At 47.1% G+C, this 17898-nt stretch overlaps 1 protein-coding gene across 1 annotated transcript in view; it reads left to right on the top strand.

The window, feature by feature from the left end:
- The window catches only part of LOC130488734 (ATP-binding cassette sub-family C member 12-like), a 54579-nt gene extending 37443 nt beyond the window's left edge, over positions 1–17136 (top strand). The window contains exons 23-31 of the mRNA XM_056862373.1: positions 196–333; positions 2493–2679; positions 5392–5481; positions 6816–7005; positions 8827–8986; positions 9472–9550; positions 11350–11463; positions 14829–14993; positions 17044–17136. Coding sequence (XP_056718351.1) covers positions 196–333; positions 2493–2679; positions 5392–5481; positions 6816–7005; positions 8827–8986; positions 9472–9550; positions 11350–11463; positions 14829–14993; positions 17044–17136 — 1216 coding nt within the window. The remainder of the gene's footprint in view (positions 1–195; positions 334–2492; positions 2680–5391; positions 5482–6815; positions 7006–8826; positions 8987–9471; positions 9551–11349; positions 11464–14828; positions 14994–17043) is intronic.
- Positions 17137–17898: the final 762 nt, after the last annotated feature.

Here is a 17898-nt window from a genome sequence, read left to right as displayed (position 1 = left end):
GCTGGGTATAATGCCATAGACCCCACCCTCCAAATTAGCCATTTTTTGGGCAACTGATTTCTGTAGTCTGGAGCTCAGTTGTGATTCTGGGGGGGTGGATCTCCAGACCCACCCTAAGTATAAGAATATTTTAAATTCAAAAATAAATTTTAAAAAAGCCAGTATCTTAGGCTGTACAATGCATTTTTGTGGCAGGATTTTCCAGAGGGCTATCCGGGAACTAAAACGTCTGGAAAACCGGAGCAGGTCTCCGTGGTTCTCTCTGATAACGACTTCGGTCCAGGGCCTTAGTACGATTCATGCCTACAACAAGAAGGACGATTATATTGCTCGGTAAGTCACCTAGCTTGCATACCTCGTTTCCCCACCCCCCAACACCCCCCACACCATACAATCATATTTGCTCAGTCAAGTCTCTTGGACAGGATAGATAAAAGTGTGCTTTTATTCTCCACCTGACCACCAATACTGCAGGTTTTACACCTGCCAGGACATTGATAGAACCGCTCCGTTATCGTGCTACGGAGGGAGCAGAGATCCTGTGGATTTTTTTTCATTTGCAGAAAATGAGAAGCCACGGGGAAGCTGCCGGTTTTGCTCTGTGGATTTCTCAGAATTGTCTCAAAGAGATCGTTATGTGCATGGTCGCATGGCCTCCTCCTTGGAGTCCTTTATGTTCTTTCCAAGCAGGATGCCATTGTTTGGAGCTGGTATTTCTCAGTGCGAGAATGCAACAGGACCCCGGAGTCTTCGGCCAGGTTCTTGCAAGCGAGGGAGTAACTGAGGAAGAAGGGCACCAAAAGCGTCACGTACAGCTCTGAGCTAGTGGAATTAACCAAAGAAGTCTTTATACACCCAACACCCATTCCTAGGGACAAGTGGAGTGGTGGAGTCTGATCTGGAGAACCAGGTTTGATTCCCCACTCCTCCACACGAAGCCAGCTTGGGAAGGTCACAGCTCTCTTAGAGCTCTCTCAGCCCCACCTACCTCACAGGGTATCTGTTGTGGGGAGGGAAAGGAAAGGTGATTGTAAGCCGGTTTGAGTCTCCCTTAAGTGGTAGAGAAAGTCGGCATATTAAAACCAACTCCTCCTCCTCCTCAATTCTTCTTCTTCTTCTTCTTCTTCTTCTTCTTCTCCTCCTCCTCCTCCTCCTCCTCCTCCTCCTCCTCCTCTTTTCGTATCAGTTTGCATCTTTTCCTCAGTGATCTTGGTCCTCTGCTTTACACTGTTGCTTTTTCATGTCATATGGTAATTTTGCATCAATGTATACAATATTTATATGTAGAAGGTGCTTCCTTTATATTTCCGGTATCTATGCAGTCTATAATGCTGATTTATTGATGCACAAATACTGCGGAATAATGTATAGATTGCACGGGGAAAAGTTGGTGCCAAGAAATGAAAATGAAAAGAACCATGGGCACATAAGAAAGCAAGAGGAGACGCACTAGATGAGATCGATGGCCAGTCTAGTCCAGAATCCTGTTTCCTGTAGATAGGGTTACCAGCCTCCAAGTGGTGGCTGGAGATCTCCTGGAGAAGAAGAGTTGGTTTTTATGCCCTGCGGGCTTCATGTGGAGGAGTGGGGAAACAAACCCCAGCAGGGGGTTTTCAAGGCAAGTGAGCAGCAGAAGTGGTTTGCCATTTGTCTTCCCCTGCAGAGTCTTCCTTGGTGGTCTCCCATCCAAGTACCGACCCTGCTTAGCTTCCAAGATCTGATGAGACCAGGCTTATACTGCACCGCCTTCCCATCGCAAATCACGTACAGAAATGTGATCAGCAGTGCATTCCTAAGTGGAGTTACACCCTTCTAAGTCCACTGAAGTCAATGGTCTTAGAAAGGTGTAGCTCTGGTAAGGACCACACTGCGAATTTTGCAGAATGTTCCCCCAAGCAAACTCTACAAATAAATAATTCTAACAGACAAAAAGCCTGCAGTGAAAGTTCTGATGGAGGCAGACCCCGCAGCCGACATAGGCCGAGAAACAGGCCTGGCGTTTGTGTGCTCGAACCCAGTGCCGGATTTACGTATAAGCTAAACAAGCTATAGCTTAGTGCCCTACTCTCTTGGGGCCCCCCAAAAAATTTAAAGGAAAAAAAACTGGATGTACATTTCCAAAATATAAGATAAAAAACAATTAAAGTAAAACCTACATACAGCAACAGTGTTTTGTGTTGTGTAGGCTCCTATGATGTAAGTAATGGGCCCCGCCTGCTAGCCTGCTCCCTAAAATATCAGTTCAACAATTACCTTGATAAAATACATATTTTGTTATGTGCAAATGGCTTTAAATACCCATTAAGTCCATAAATTACCATATAGCATATATTCAACACAAAAAACACCGACAATTTGTTGTTGACAAAGGACAGCTGAACATATAAAGGGCCCCATTACCTTCAGTAGCTTAGGGCCTCACCAAACCTAAATCCGGCCCTGCGAGTCGAACCGACCTGACACGAGTCTCCCTCTTTTGCTTTGTGTTTCAGATTTAAAGAGCTGAATGACGAGAACTCAAGCCATTTCATGTTGTTTAACTGTGCGTTGCGTTGGTTTGCGTTGAGGACCGATATCCTCATGACCATTGTGACTCTGATGGTAGCTCTCTTTGTTGTTCTCTCCCCTTCTTCCATCAGCACCGCAGCAAAAGGCTTGGCTTTATCTTACATTATCCAGGTAAAAAGACACGTTATAAGAATCCTCCGTTATCTCATACTTATGTGACATGGTTTTCCCTCCTACTCAGCCTCCAAGGAGCTCTGGTGTACACCATTGTCCCTTCCTCTATTCTGTCTTTGAAACTGCCCCTGTGAGGTGGCTTAGGGCGAAAAAGTGCCCGGCCCAAGGTCAGCCAGAGACCTTGATTTGGTTTCAGGTCCCCCCCAGCCCTAGTCTGTCATTCTACCACCCCACAAAACTGGCTCCATTTGTCCCACAAAGGAATGGCCACCCGGCAACAACTGCAGTTGTCGATAGGCTCTCGAAATGGAGGACCCAGGAGGACCTGCAATAAGTAACCTTCAAGTTACCCATTGCAGAGAGCCAGCATGGTATAGTGGTTAAGAGCAGTGGTTTGGAGCAGTGGATTCTAATGTGGAGTACCAGGTTTGATTCCCCACTCCTCCACATGAACGGCGGGCGCTAATCTGGTGAACTGGGTTGGTTTCCCCACTCCTCCACATGAAGCCAGCTGGGTGACCTTGGGCTTGTCACAGTTCTATTAAGAGCTCTCTCAGCCCCACCTATCTCACAGGGTGTCTGTTGTGGGGAGGGGAAGGGAAGGTGATTATAAGCCGGTTTGATTCTTCCTTAGATGGTAGAGAAAGTCAGCATATAAAAACCACTTCTCCTCCTTCTCCTCCTCCTCTTCTACTTCTTCTTTTTCTTCTTCTTCTTCTTCTTCTTCTTCCTCCTCCTCCTCCTCCTCCTCCTCCTCCTCCTCCTCCTCCTCCTCCTTCACTACCACCACCACCACCACCAAACCTGTCTTGAGGGGGGGAGAGAAACACCAAAATCATTTGTGTTTGATTTTAATTGTACATAGAAATCAATATGTTATTTCCAAAAAAGTCACCCTAAGCATCCTTATCTGCAGTACCTGTTTAATTTGGGCATGGTGTCCCCGCCTCCACTCTTTCTTTAACCTTTAAACTTTCAAACCAGGGAGGAAATATTTCCATCCCTACTGGCTCTCTCCAAGGCACTATTATCTGCATTTGTCCCCTTAACCTTTCCTCACCCTGGGCCAGAAGTCCTGTCCCTGACATTTTAAGCTTGTAAACAGTGAACCCCAAGAGCCATCTGTTTACCATTGCAGGATTAATTATGTGCCGCTAAAGCATATATTTTATAGGCATTAATACGAGAGGGAATGGCAGATTTTGCCTAAAGTGTAATGTTTTCCTTCAAGTATGAGGTAGCTAATTTTCTTTCCCCTCGTGGTAAACCACAAGTCGCTTTCTTTAACACATTTTCCAAAGGACAAATACATTTCCTCAGAGTCAGCAGAGAAGTCAGTGAAACATAGGCCCCTGAAGTCAAATTGTGAAAGATATTTTTTTTCCAAGGCCTGTAGTTTCTCAGTCTCCACAGGCAGTTGTAATAGCGCTGAAATTGCCTCAGGGTGAAGAGAATGGTTGCTGGGTTTGTGAGTCACTCTCTTCTCCTTAAAGACCCTTTCCGGCTTTGAATAGTCCCTCTCACTTCGCTTAGGTCAACGGCCTTGCATAAGACGGCTTTCCAACTCCAGAAGAGCAACAGGTTGTGTGAATGAGAGTGGATGGATTCACACATGTAGGAAAGACATGCACAACTTTTTTTTTAAAGATAGAAGAGCCTCAACCAGTGGATCTTCTTTCTTTCCAATATTTATATGATAAAGGGTGTTTCTTGTCAGTGTGGTCCCTTAGCAAGATAGCTTTAGTATGTGGCTGCTTTGCAGAAAAGTCACTCTGTGGTGACTTTTCCACAGCTAATAAAGCCATCTGAATTTGCACAGGCAAGATCTCTTGAGTTTGTTTTCTTTCCACTGAGAGAACTTCCAGAGAACTTCCAATAGAGATCAGTTCACCTGGAGAAAATGGCTGCATTGGCAATTGGACTCTATGACATTGAAGTCCCTCCCCTGCCCAAACCCTGCCCTCCTCAGGCTCCATCCCCAAAATTTCCCGTCGGTCATGAAGAGAGACCTAGCAACCCTAGCTGAGAGACTGTGTGGCATAGTGGCTAGAGTATCAGGCTAGGATTGGGAGATCTTGGTCTAGATTCCTACTTAGCCTTGAAGACATTCACTGTTCCATTAAGCAGAATTACGCCCTTCTGAGTCCATTGAAAGGAGCTCCGTGGCTCAGAGTGGTAATGCTTCAGTACTGCAGTCCAAGCTCTGCTCACGACCTGAGTTCGATCCTGACGGAAGTCGGTTTCAGGTAGCGGGCTCAAGGTCGACTCAGCCTTCCATCCTTCCGAGGTCGGTAAAATGAGTACCCAGCTTGCTGGGGGTAAAGGGTAGACGACTGGGGAAGGCAATAGCAAACCACCCTGTAAGCCTAGTAAACGTCAGGATGTGATGTCACCCCATGGGTCAGGCACTGACAAACTACCCCATAAGCCTAGTAAACGTCAGGATGTGATGTCACCCCATGGGTCAGGAATGACCCAGCGCTTGCACAGGGGACCTTTACCTTTAAGTCCGTTGAACACATGACGCTGCATTATATTGCATCAGACCGTTCATCCATCAAGGTCAGTATTGTCTACTTAGATGGGTAGCGGCTCTCCAGGGCCTCAGCCAGAGGTCTTTTACATCACCTGCTACTTGACCCAGTATGGTGTAGTGGCACAAACTGTGCATGAAGATCTCCCGTGAAATTTACTCCTCTTTCTTTGTAGTTAAGTGGGCTTCTTCAAATCTGTGTAAGAATGGGAACAGAGACCGAAGCGAAGTTTACTTCCGTTGAGCAGATCATGGAATACATCACGGTAAGCCAGCATTAAAATCATTTGCTTGGAGTGCCAGATTTCCCAGATCACGTACCCAGCAGCATGACAATAAAGGGTAAAGATCTTAATACCTTAGCAGCAGACATGGCAGACTGTTGATCCATGGTGTGAATCCAGCTGTACAACTTGACTTACGATGGAAAGTGCCGTCAAGTCACAGCAGACCTATGGCAGCCCCTGAAGGGTTTTCAAGGCGAGACAGAAACAGAGAGAAACAGAGGTGGTTCGCCATTGCCTGCCCCTGCGTAGCGACCTTGGACTTTCTTGGTGATCTCCCATCCAGGTACTAACCAGGGCTGACCCTGCTTAGCTTCTGAGATCTGTGAGGATCAGGCTAGCCCGGGGCCATCCAGTTCAGGACACTTATTCATGCACATATATACAAATCGTACGCTGGTCAGCTCTGCCTAGTACCTCCCAGTGTGATTCCGGTACACTGACTGTACTTCTTAAACAATATAATTTAAAGCAGCATATATGTTTATAGACACATGAACACAGGAAGCTGCCTTATACTGAATCAGACCCTCGGTCCATCTAAGTCAGTACTGTCTACTCAGACCGGCAGCAGCTCTCCAGGGTCTCAGGAAGAGGTCTTTCACATCACCTACTTGCCTGGTTCCTTTAACTGGAGATGCCGGGGATTTAACCTGGGACATGTGTTCATACACATGCACACACACACACACACACACATAATATAATATATGCAGGTGCACCAACTCCCATATGAGCCTACCAGGATACTGAGGTTCATCATGCCCAGAAGCAGGATGCAAATATTGTCTTCATCCTTTGCCTTACCAAATATACTGAAGAAAATATGTGTGACACACAGGTACTGGCCAGGTGGTGCCCCCACACACACCTGGCTTTCTCCTATCACACATGAAGCCCTGCACAACCAGGTTTAGCAAAGCTTTCCCCAGGACATGAAACTGTGTGTTCAGAGTGACAAAGGTTCTTTGGAATCATTTTTGTCACACTAAAACATGACAAGTGAGAGCATGTTTTTATTTCCCCTGACCATCAACCACCAGCGGGTGTTTTGGGGGGCAGAGCCTGAGGAGGGCGGGGTTTGGGGAGGGGCTTCAGTGCCATAGAGTCCGATGGCCAAAGCGGCCATTTTCTCCAGGTGAACCCATCTCTGTCAGCTGGAGATCAGTTGTAATAGCAGGAGATCTCCAGCTAGCACCTGGCAGTTGGCAACCCTACCTAAGCACCTTCCAGACCACAGCTCATTCTCCTCACTCATGCCGGCTCCCAGTATTGTGGCAGAAAATTAATGTTACTCTTTCCACTGTTTCTTTCAGACCTGTGTTCCTGAGGTGCCGGAGGGTGCCACGTTTGTCAGCCCTCCCCTCAGCTGGCCAGACCAGGGAGAAATAGTCTTTCGAGGATATCACATGAAATACAGAGAAAACAGCCCCTTGGTTCTCATTGACATACATCTGAGCATTCGCGGCCGGGAAAAAATTGGGATCGTTGGCCGGACAGGCTCCGGTGAGCTGCTTTGCTCCAGTTTTTGCTGATTTATGTCGTGGCCGGTGAAACCCCCGTCATTATGACCGATAGGGCGCATGCGTGCCGAGGGGATTGTCTTTGCATGCACACGGAGGAGTGCAAAGACATAAGCCCCATGCACATGACCTGCCTGTGCATTCAGTGAATGGGCAGAGAATTGGAGGGGTCATGATCACTTCGATCTTGCCTCCCACCTCTGCATGATCATGATGCCTATGTGTGGAGGCAGTGTCGTAGAGATACCACACTTTAGAGATATCGTACTTTGTCATCTGATGAAGGAAGCTTGGACACTTGAACGCTCATCCCTTGAAAATCTTGTTGGTCTTGCATCCAGCTGTTGGTTACTTGTGACCTGAATCTGCTGATACCCACCCAATCACTTCCTTCCTTCCTTCCTTCCTTCCTTCCTTCCTTCCTTCCTTCCTTCCTTCCTTCCTTCCTTCCTTCCTTCCTTCCTTCCTTCCTTCCTTCCTTCCTTCCTTCCTCCTTCCTTCCTTCCTTCCTTCCTTCCTTCCTTCCTTCCTTCCTTCCTTCCTTCCTTCCTTCCTTCCTTCCTTCCTTCCAGTGTGGTGTGGTGGTTAGGAGTGGTGGACTCTAATCTGGAGAACCGGGTTTGATTCCCCACTCCTCCACATGAAACCAGCTTGGGGACCTTGGGCAAGTCACAGTTCTCTTAGAGCTCTCTCAGCCTCACCTACCTCACAAGGTGTCTGTTGTGGGGAGAGGAAGGGAAGGTTTGATTCTACTTAAAAGGTAGAGAAAATTGGCATATGAAAACCAACTCTTCTTCCTTCCTTCTTTCCTTAATTTATTTATTTATTTCGATTTACATCCCATCCTCCAGCCCAACCAGGGCTGGGCTCAGAGTGGCTAACACCATAAAACAGGGGTGGGGAACCTTTTTTCTGCCAAGGGCCATTTGGATATTTATAACATCATTCGTGGTCCATACAAAACTATCAACTTAAAATTAGCCGACCAAGCCCCAAGCAGGCAGCTGCCCCAGATGACCCCCCCCCCGGTGCGAGCAAGCAGGCAGGCATCCAACCGGTGGTGCACTCACCCGCCTGGTGGCACAGGTTGATCCGTTGCACCAGCCGGATGTAGACATCCAGCCACATGCCGGAGTTGCTCCTGCGGCACATGGTCGAGGCTGGATTCTACAGCCGGCTCCTGCTACTTCCGCCTGCAGGGGTGAAATGAGGACACACTGGCTAAGAACACCCCCCTGTACGCATTCTGGCCCTGCCCCCTTTAATCCCTCCATTGTCGCCACTTCCACCCCCAGCCCTCTTGTAGTACAGAGGGAATATGTTTCTCCACGGCCCAGGAGAGAAAGGGTTAACACAGTTTCTTGGGCGGTCCTGGCAGCTCTATAGCTAATGACTCTTTTGCAAGGGAGAAAAAAGGTTCCTTTTCTCAGCAAAACAAACTCACATCCGCCTTGAATAGAGGCTATTCCTGTCCGCAGGAGGGGGTGGATTGCCAGATCCTTCTGAGCTAGAGATCTACCAGGACCCACAAACAGCCATACCAAATGATTTTGCGGGCCTTAAACGGCCCCCGGGCCTGACGTTCCCCACTCCTGCCATAAAAGGTAATACAATATAATGGATTTTACTGAACCTTTGCCAAAAATTCTGTCTGCCTGAGAAGCACAATTATGAATGATCTGTCATTTTCCTTTTTTCAAAACCCAAAAAAACTCGCATTAAACCCCAGATATCGTCATGTTGCCTGGCATCTTTGCTCACAGGGTTGCTGGTAATAACCGATACCGCGTCTCAACTCCAACAGGTAAATCGTCCTTAGGGGTCGCCCTGTTCCGACTTGTAGAACCCACCTCCGGCACCATCCTGATCGACGGGGTTGACATCTACACAATAAGTTTGGAATCTCTCCGGACGAAGCTTTCGGTCATTCCTCAAGATCCTGTTCTGTTTGTAGGTACCGTAAGGTAGCTGTTGTCGTAATTATAAATTAACCTCTTCTGCAAAAGCAAAACATAACCAGTAATGCTAATTTCCATATAAGAACATAAGACTCTGAACGTGCACGTGTGTGGACGTAAGATTCGTTCCCCGTTACCAGGAATCATGGCACAGAGAGCTGCCTTTGTGTGAACCCTTTATACACACATAGAACCTATGCTCCCTTGTCAATGAGGGCATGTAGGTCAGATGTGAAGGAGGATGCGGCGAGCCTCCCCTCCCCCCATGCGCATTCGTCATCTCTGCAATGTAGAATTAAAAGGACCAGCATCTAAATCCGTATGGAGATTCAAACCAGTCATCAAATACCTATGTATGTGCTATCATAAGAACATAAGAACTTAAGGAAGGCCTTAATCCACTCAGAATTACTGTTTACAGGGGACAGTACTTCGGATTTTTTTTTTTTAATGAACAATGTGATTCTTTCACTGCAATTCTTGCATTACAGGTACAACTTAGACCCTTTTAACCACTACACAGATGATCAAATCTGGCAAGCTCTGGACAGAACGTTTATGCAGAACACAGTACGTTTATCTTTTTTTTCTGTTTCCCAGACTTAACCCTCCACCCGCCCCCATTGCTCTCTATTATTTACTTGATTTAAAATGACAATACATTGAACACTGTCATTCTTGGTTAACTGCGTGCCGTTAATCACAATACAGGGACAAAGCAGCAAAGAATAATGCAGTGGCACGATAATATTCCAACCCATTTAATTTTTTTAACAATTAATGCTCGCTAATTACATTTCCCCCATTGTTCCTTCCTTTTTTTCTATTTTAAATGACAAGAGATAATTGATGGTTGTAGCATATGGTGGTTCTTAACGATTACTAAAGAGTTCATGGGGGGAGGGCGGAGACCTTTGGATATGCGGGTACTGTACCCACGCTGCAAAGAGAGAGCACAGCGGGTGGCGGTCAGGGAGCACCAAATATGATAGCACTGCTGAAGTCAAGATGGTCCGGACATGAGAGGATTCTTAATTCCTCCTAGACAAATGCTGAGAGATTGGGGTGACATGGTAGAGGTCTATAAAACTATGCATGGTTTGGAGAGAGTGGACAGGGAGAAGTTTTTCTCCCTCTCCCATAATACTAGAACACGAGGTCATCTGCTGAAGCTGGAGGTGAGAGATTCAAAACAGATAAAAGGAAGTATTTTTTCACACCACGCATAGTTAAATTGTGGAACTCCCTGCCCCAGGATGTGGTGATGGCTGCCAACGTGGAAGGCTTTAAGAGGGGAGTGGACATATTCATGGAGGAAAGGGGTATTCATGGCTATTAGTTAAAATGGATACTAGTCATGCTGCATACCTATTCTCTCTAGTATCAGAGGAGCATGCTGAATATATTTGGTGCTGTGGAACACAGGCAGGACAATGCTGCTGCAGTCATCTTGTTGTGGCTTCCTAGAGCCACCTGGTTGGCCACTGTGTGAACAGACTGCTGGACTTGATGGGCCTTGGTCTGATCCAGCAGGGCCTTTCTTATGTTCTTATGTTCTTATTTGTGGGGTGGTGCCAGGGGAGGGTGGAGTTTGGGGAGGAGGTGACGTCAGTTCTGGGTGATGTTCTAGGAATTATCCCAAGCTCTATGGTAAAGATCATAGACTGCAGGGGAAATTCCTAGAGCATTGCTACAGATGCCATTTCCCACCCACCCCCCGATCCTCAATTTCTTGAGAGTAAGAGATTGGGGCTGGGGGTGGGGAATTCCCATTAGATCCAAGGCAAATAGGAAGTCTGTGTCACAAAGGAGCTCTGTAGTCAACATCTCCCATGTTATTTTTTTTACGTTCAAAGGCGCTGGAAGGGTTCTTTATTGTTACAGCCATAGACCAGCATATAGGAGCTGGAAGGGAAGAAACAAACCAGAGCCATAGTACTGTGGGAGGGGGTCTTTAAACTGTTCCCTCCTCCCTCCAAAAAGCAACATGGTGTAGTGTTTTTGAGCGGCGGACTCTAATCTGGAGAACCGGGTTTGATTCTCCACTCCTCCACATGAACCCTGCTGGGTGACCTTGGGCTAGTCACAGTTGTCTCTGAATTCTCTCAGCCCTACCTACCTTACAAGGTGCCTGTTGTGGGGAGGGGAAGGAAAGGCGATAGTAAGCCGCTTTGAGACTCCTTAAGGAAGAGAGAAGTGCGTTCAAAGGGGGAGAACGTCAAAAGCTGTTGGGATGTTTGGCGGAGTGAAGGACAGGAGCTGGCTGGAGAAAGAGTGGATCCAGAAATCAATGGCGCTTTCCAAGATCTTGCGGCGGAGGGGGGGGGGGCGGAGTGGCCAATAACAGGAATGCGTCTGTTCCTTTTCAGATTTCCAAATTGCCAGGAAAGCTTCAGGCAGAAGTTGTTGAGAACGGAGAAAATTTCTCTGTGGGGGAACGGCAGCTACTCTGCATGGCGAGAGCGCTTCTTCGGCATTCCCGAGTGAGTTGTGAGACAGTCTTTTTCCCTGGGTAACATGGCTATCTTTGTCAGCCTGGATCATCTTGTCAGCGTGGTGTAGTGGTTTTGAGCGGACGACTCTAATCTGGAGAACCGGGGTTTTATTCCCAGCTCCTCCACATGAGCGGCAGACTCTAACCTGGTGAACCGGGCTGGTTTCCCCACTCCTCCACATGCAGCCTGCTGGGTGACCTTGGGCTAGTCACATTTCTCTTAGAGCTCTCTCAGCCCCACCTACCTCACAAGGTGTCTGTTGTGGGGAGAGGAAGGGAAACAGATTGTAAGCTGGGTTGATTCTCCTTAAAAGGTAGAGAAAACTGGCCTATAAAAACCAACGCTTCTTCTTTAAGTAGTAAGAAGGATTCTGCCCCACATTGGGTGCGAAAGGGGCTCCCACATGTCGTTTGTCCCCAAAGCAGTGTCAAGAAAGACCCCCAAACAGGTTTCCAAACCATTTTCTTTTTGCTTTGGCATCTCTGCGCGCAGGCACATTTAGGCAGCCAGACTAACACTCTGAGTCATCACAGTATGATGTGATTCATGGTCCTGATGCTGCTGATTCACGTATCTGTAAATCCCACTTGGCCCCCGCCAGAATTTTTAGTTATCAAAGCTCCTGAGTTACAGCATCCCAGCTAGCCCAGACCATCCTGATTGCATCAGGAGCTTGGAAGCTCAGCAGGGTCGGTACTTGAAAGGGAGACCACCAAGGAAGACTCCGCAGAGGAAGGCAATGGCAAATCACCTCTGCTCATCAAAACCCCAAGATGCGGAACTTGGTGGGGTTGTCATGAGTAGGTTGCAACTTGATGGCACACTTTGTGAGAGAGCCAGCATGGTGTAGTGGTTAAGAGTGGTGGTTTGGAGCGGTGGAGTCTGATCTGGAGAACCAGGTTTGATTCCCCACTTTTCCACATGAACGGCAGACTCTAATCTGGTGAACCAGCTTGGTTTTCCCAGTCCTCCACATGAAGCCAGCTGGGTGACCTTGGGCTAGTCACACTCTCTCAGCCCCACCTACCTCACAGGGTGTCTGTTGTAGGGAGGGGAAGGGAAGTTAATTGTAAGCCGGTTTGAGTCTCCCTTAAGTGGTAGAGAAAGTTGGCATATAAAAACCAACTCTTCTTCTTCTTTGCCGTTAACTCCCACTACAGTGAGTGCACATTTTGTGGAGATCTCTTTTCTGTGGAACTCATAAAGACAAGTCTGTGGAGTAGATAATTTTGCTACCTTGGACCAATTCTACTTTTTTTGCTGCTTTATTCTGCTAAGATGCACACCCTTTGGCTCTCTTCCTTGGGTCAGTCTATTTTGTTTGCTTCAGGCCCTTGCACAAGCATGATGGATCTGTTCGTAACACAATCATAGAATCATAAAGTTGGAAGGGTTCACCAGGGTCATCTAGTCCAACCCCCTGCACAATGCAGGAAATTCACAACTACCTCCCCCACACACACCCAGTGACCCCTACTCCATGCCCAGAAGATGGCCAAGATGCCCTCCCTCTCATAAACTGCCTGAAGAAGAGCAATAAACTGCCTAATTGAGGAGCAATATTAACATATTTAGGCACGTTTCATGCACACCACGATGTCTTTGGTAAATGTATTAAAGAAGTTAATACTCCAGAATGATGCCTGTGTAAAAAAAGGTAAAGGTCCCCTGTGCAGGCACTGGGTCATTCCTGACCCATGGGGTGGCGTCACATCCCGATGTTTCCTAGGCAGACTTTTGTGTTTTTTTACGGGGAGGTTTGCCAGTGCCTTCCCCAGTCATCTTCCCTTTACCCCCAGCAAGCTGGGTACTCATTTTACCGACCTCAGAAGGTTGGAAGGTTGAGTGAACCTTGAGCCGGCGACCTGAAACCGACTCCCGTCGGGATCGAACGCAGGTCGTGAGCAGAGCTTGGACTGCAGCACTGCAGCTTACCACTTTGTGCCATGGGGCTCCTAATACCTGTGTATATTACCATTTTACACACTTTTCTCACAGGGCTGGGGATCTTCTTTCTGTTCCCATTAATGCTACTACCTGAGATGTTGTTCTCAGCTGAATAGGAAGATGGTGCTATTGTTTAGGTGACTGGCACACCGGGTCATTTGCGCACACCCACCCCTCTCCTGCAAAATGTCAGCTGGATCAGTGCTGGCTAATAATTAATCCAAATATTTGTTCATTTAAAGAGTCGCTGAGGGATGACCGGTTGGGGCTTTAAGTGTGGTGTTTCTCGGAGTCATCGTTTGATGCACAAACAACTCCAAAATGTGATACAACATTTTGCAGCTTTCCTCACAGAGAACACAGCTTGGATCCCGTAACTGTTTCCACCCCCCTTTGAGGCCAAAAGGCAAGCTATATTATAAAATAAAAGGGCTCAGTGCAGGTAGCCATGTGAGCCACACCCACATGGACAGAGATCCCCATAGGGTATAACAGAGACCTGTTCTGCACCCTCCTCTTTCCAAAGTTCACATACACGGGCACATACTACAGTTGTCGATCGGGTGGGGTCTGGTGTTCTCCCAATTGATCTCTAGACTACATAAATCAGTTCCTCTGGCCTGGAGAAAATAGCAGCTCTGGAGAGGGGAGTCCATAGCATCACATCCCTGCTGAGTGCCATCTCCTCCCCAAACTCTACCCTCCCCAGGCACTTGACACCAAATCTCCAGGAATTTCGCAAGCCAGAGATGGCAACCCTCGCACATATGCAGGCACCAGTGTAGCCATTACAAGGAAGAAGAAGAAGAGTTGGTTTTTATATACCAACTTTCTCTACCGGCTTACAATCCCCTTTCCTTCCCCTCCCCACAACAGACACCCTGCGAGGTAGGTGGGGCCTGGAAAGTGTCACTAGCCCAAGGTCACCCAGCTGGCTTCATGTGGAGAAGTGGGGAAACATATCCAGTTCACCAGATTAGCCTCCGCCACTCACGCGGAGGGGTGGGGAATCAAACCCGGTTTTTCCAGATCAGAGTCCACCGCTCCAAACCACCACTCTTAACCACTACACCACCTCTGAACATCTCTTGCCTTGGCAACCCTACGTGGTCGCCATGTCAACTTTGACTTGACGGCAAAAAAAAATATTAACATGAAGTAGTACTTGAGCTGGGAAGCTGAGATTGGTTGTATGGTTCCAGTTTATATGACATATACATCTGCATAATCTTTACATAAGTAGGATTCCCCTCCAGAAGTTTTGTAGGGAGGAGTGAGTTATGACTTGGCCTGGTTACTTTCGTTTGCAAGACTACACATCTTGCTTAATGTAGTTTGCCCTGTTCCTCTACTGCATGCTTGAGGTCTTCTCTATATTGTTTACACAAGCCCTGCTCCACTTACAGATCATACTTCTGGATGAGGCCACAGCCTCCATCGATTCCGAGACGGACACACAGATCCAGCAGACCATCAAGGAAGCTTTCAAGGACTGCACAGTCCTGACCATTGCTCACCGGATCAACACCGTCCTCGAGTGCGACCGCATTTTGGTTATGGACAACGGAAAGGTACCGAAGCAGATAAGCTGGGGAAGCTCATTAGAGCTTCATAGTCAATCGCTATAACAGTAGTTTCCTAAGCAGTGTTCTCAAAAACCCTGCCATATCTTGGAAGAGATCAGGGTTCTTCAATGAGAAAATCCACAATGGCAGATAAGCTGCCCCAAAATTCATCTTGCCCACCTGTGCCAGTTTTCCTCTGCATTGTGCACCTGCGGGTATGTATGGTGGGTGTTTTGTAGGGGATCATAGAATCATAGAGTTGGAAGGGACCACCAGGGTCATCTAGTCCAATCCCCTGCACAATGCAGGAAATGAACAACTTCTCACCCCCAGTGACCCCTACTCCATGGCCAGAAAATGGCCAAGATGCCCTCCCTCTCATGATCTGCCTAAGGCCATAGAATCAGCATTGCTGACAGAGGACCATCTAGCCTCTGCTTAAAAACCTCCAGGGAAGGAGACCTTACCACCTCCCGAGGAAGACTGTTCCACTGAGGAACTGCTCTAACTGTTAGAAAGTTCTTCCTAATGTTTAGATGGAAACTCTGTTGATTTAATTTCAACCCGTTGGTTCTGGTCCGACCTTCTGGGGCAACAGAAAACAACTCGGCACCATCCTCTACATGACAGCCCTTCAAGTACTCGAAGATGGTTGAAGGGCTGTCATATAGAGGATGGTGCCGAGTTCTCAGTTATCTGAGACAATGGCAAAGCCCAGCATTCCTGGCCAGCCCCACATGAAATGAATGCGTCTGACAGAACATGCACACGAATCAGCAAAAACGTAACCCTTGGACTAGGTCCAATGTTGTTTGTTTGGATTTTTCACCTTTACAGAGCAAATGATTCTCTTGCGTGACCTACTGATTTAATAAGCATATAGCCCATTATCTCCTTCCTTCTTCTTGGCTTGAGCCAAACCAGTAGTTTGGCTGATACCCCAGCTGGAGTATGGGGTAAATGGAGCAAGGAATACTTATTGGCTGGGCTCAAGTTCTTAATAGGCTATGCTCCTACTTTTCTCAGATTCCCACTAACCTGAGGTCCAAAACACCACTAAAAGGGAAGGATCCTCTTTGTTAGATTTTGCAAGTAAATCCAAAGTATTCTCCCCCACACCCCTGTTTCCTAAGCATACTACTCTTTGCAGGTCTTGTGCCAAGTGTAGCTGTTTACATACAGACATACATACACATTTTTGAAATATCTATACAGTATATTTAGATGAATTTAGATATTCATTTCTAAATAGTAAGATGCCCTAAATCAATTTTTAAAAAATCTAAAGACTGAAAGAATGCAACAACGAGGTGTAAAGATAAAAACAGCAGCAAAAACAACAACAGAGAGGGAACATGTAACTGGTGGTTTAAAATAGCCTTAGATCTAGCTTTAGGAAGCTCTTAAGAATCCTAAAAAAGGCATCAGAAAACCAGAAAAAACTGATTGGGAGAACCATGGGATAAAAGTAGGGCGATGTGACAAAGCGACTAATGAAACAGGGGCTGGGAATCTAGATAGTCTGGTCTTTTCCTGGTGCCTAAAAGCTTGTGAATTCAACACCAGCGGAGCTTCTGCAGGGAAGGGAGCTCCAGAGCCTGGGTGCCACAGTAGAAAAGACTCTGTCTCTGGAGTTTACCCGTTTGGCCCACAAAAGTGGGGATACACAGTGGAGGGTCTCTGCCAAAGATCTTAATCGACAGGCAGGCTCGGGTTGTATGCATATCTAGGTTTTCTTTTCCCCCACCCGAGAAAAGACGACAACGTTGATGGAGGGTGCGGTGAGAAGGGAGGGGCTGCTAACAGGGCCATCGTGTCCCAAGATCCCACCCGGCATTTTTTCATCTGTACACGGCTTTGTCACCCTGAAGTTTCTAGGAAGAGAATCGTTCCTGCGGAAACTCCTTCTTCACTTTCCGTTGCTAACCTCCTTCCCCAAGGCAATGTTTGCATAACAGGAAACACATGCGAAAAAGCGCACTGTATTCCGGCGTCTTGCTTGACATTTACCTATGCAGCTGATATTTGCTCAGTCTCTTTTCCCGATGACTTTCAGGTATCCGAGTTTGGCAAACCGGATGAGCTCATGCAGAATCCCGATTCTGCGTTCGCGTTGCTTTTGGCCTCCATGAACCAAGTCACATCGTAGAACCGAGAAAAGGTATATTTGCCGTTTGCTTTTCGGACCCACAGGAAACATGGCGGAGAAGAGAAAGGGGGGAAAAAACACACGCTAATATACAAATCACCAAGTTCCATCAACAAAGGAATATAATCAGCTTCTTTGAAAGTTGTGTCTATGGGGAACTCTGGAAACTTGATGTACAATTCTAGCCGTCCAAACAAAGAACGGAACGAGGAAAACGAGAAGGGCCGGGCCGATAATACACATCAATGGACCACTGATTTTGTATCACGTTCAAAGGTTTTTTTAAAAACTTTTAAAATGGTTTTAAAATGGCTGTTTGGTCAGCAAACCTTCCCGAGGGGCTTCATCTCAGACTCTTAGCGCCCAAGAAGAGTGAACTATTTATATTCCAACACACAAATAAATGACGCGAAGCGCAACAATGCTGTCAATGTCCTTGATTTAGCCCTATGTGAGATGGCTCTCGAAACCAGTGGGATAAGTTCACGGTGGTGCACTCCAGTCCCAATGAGCTCCACAGATCTTCATTTGTTGGTTTGGAACCAGTGTGGTAGTTAGATCCTGGAGCATTTTGGGCAGCCATCAGGCCAGGTGAAATCCTGTGGGCTCAAAAGGGGTTTAGGCAGCCTGGTTTGCGCTCAAGATTGCAGCCTTTGTCTTTTGCGTGCAATGTGATGCCTGCGATAAAAAAAGAAATAGGATGTAAAGTTAGTGGGCATAATCCAGTCAACACTGGAGAGCACCACAGACATCAAGCAGGCC

The sequence above is a fragment of the Euleptes europaea genome, chromosome 17 (assembly GCF_029931775.1).
Source record: "Euleptes europaea isolate rEulEur1 chromosome 17, rEulEur1.hap1, whole genome shotgun sequence".
Classification (NCBI taxonomy): Eukaryota; Metazoa; Chordata; class Lepidosauria; order Squamata; family Sphaerodactylidae; genus Euleptes; species Euleptes europaea.
This window is presented reverse-complemented; position numbering and strand designations above follow the sequence as displayed.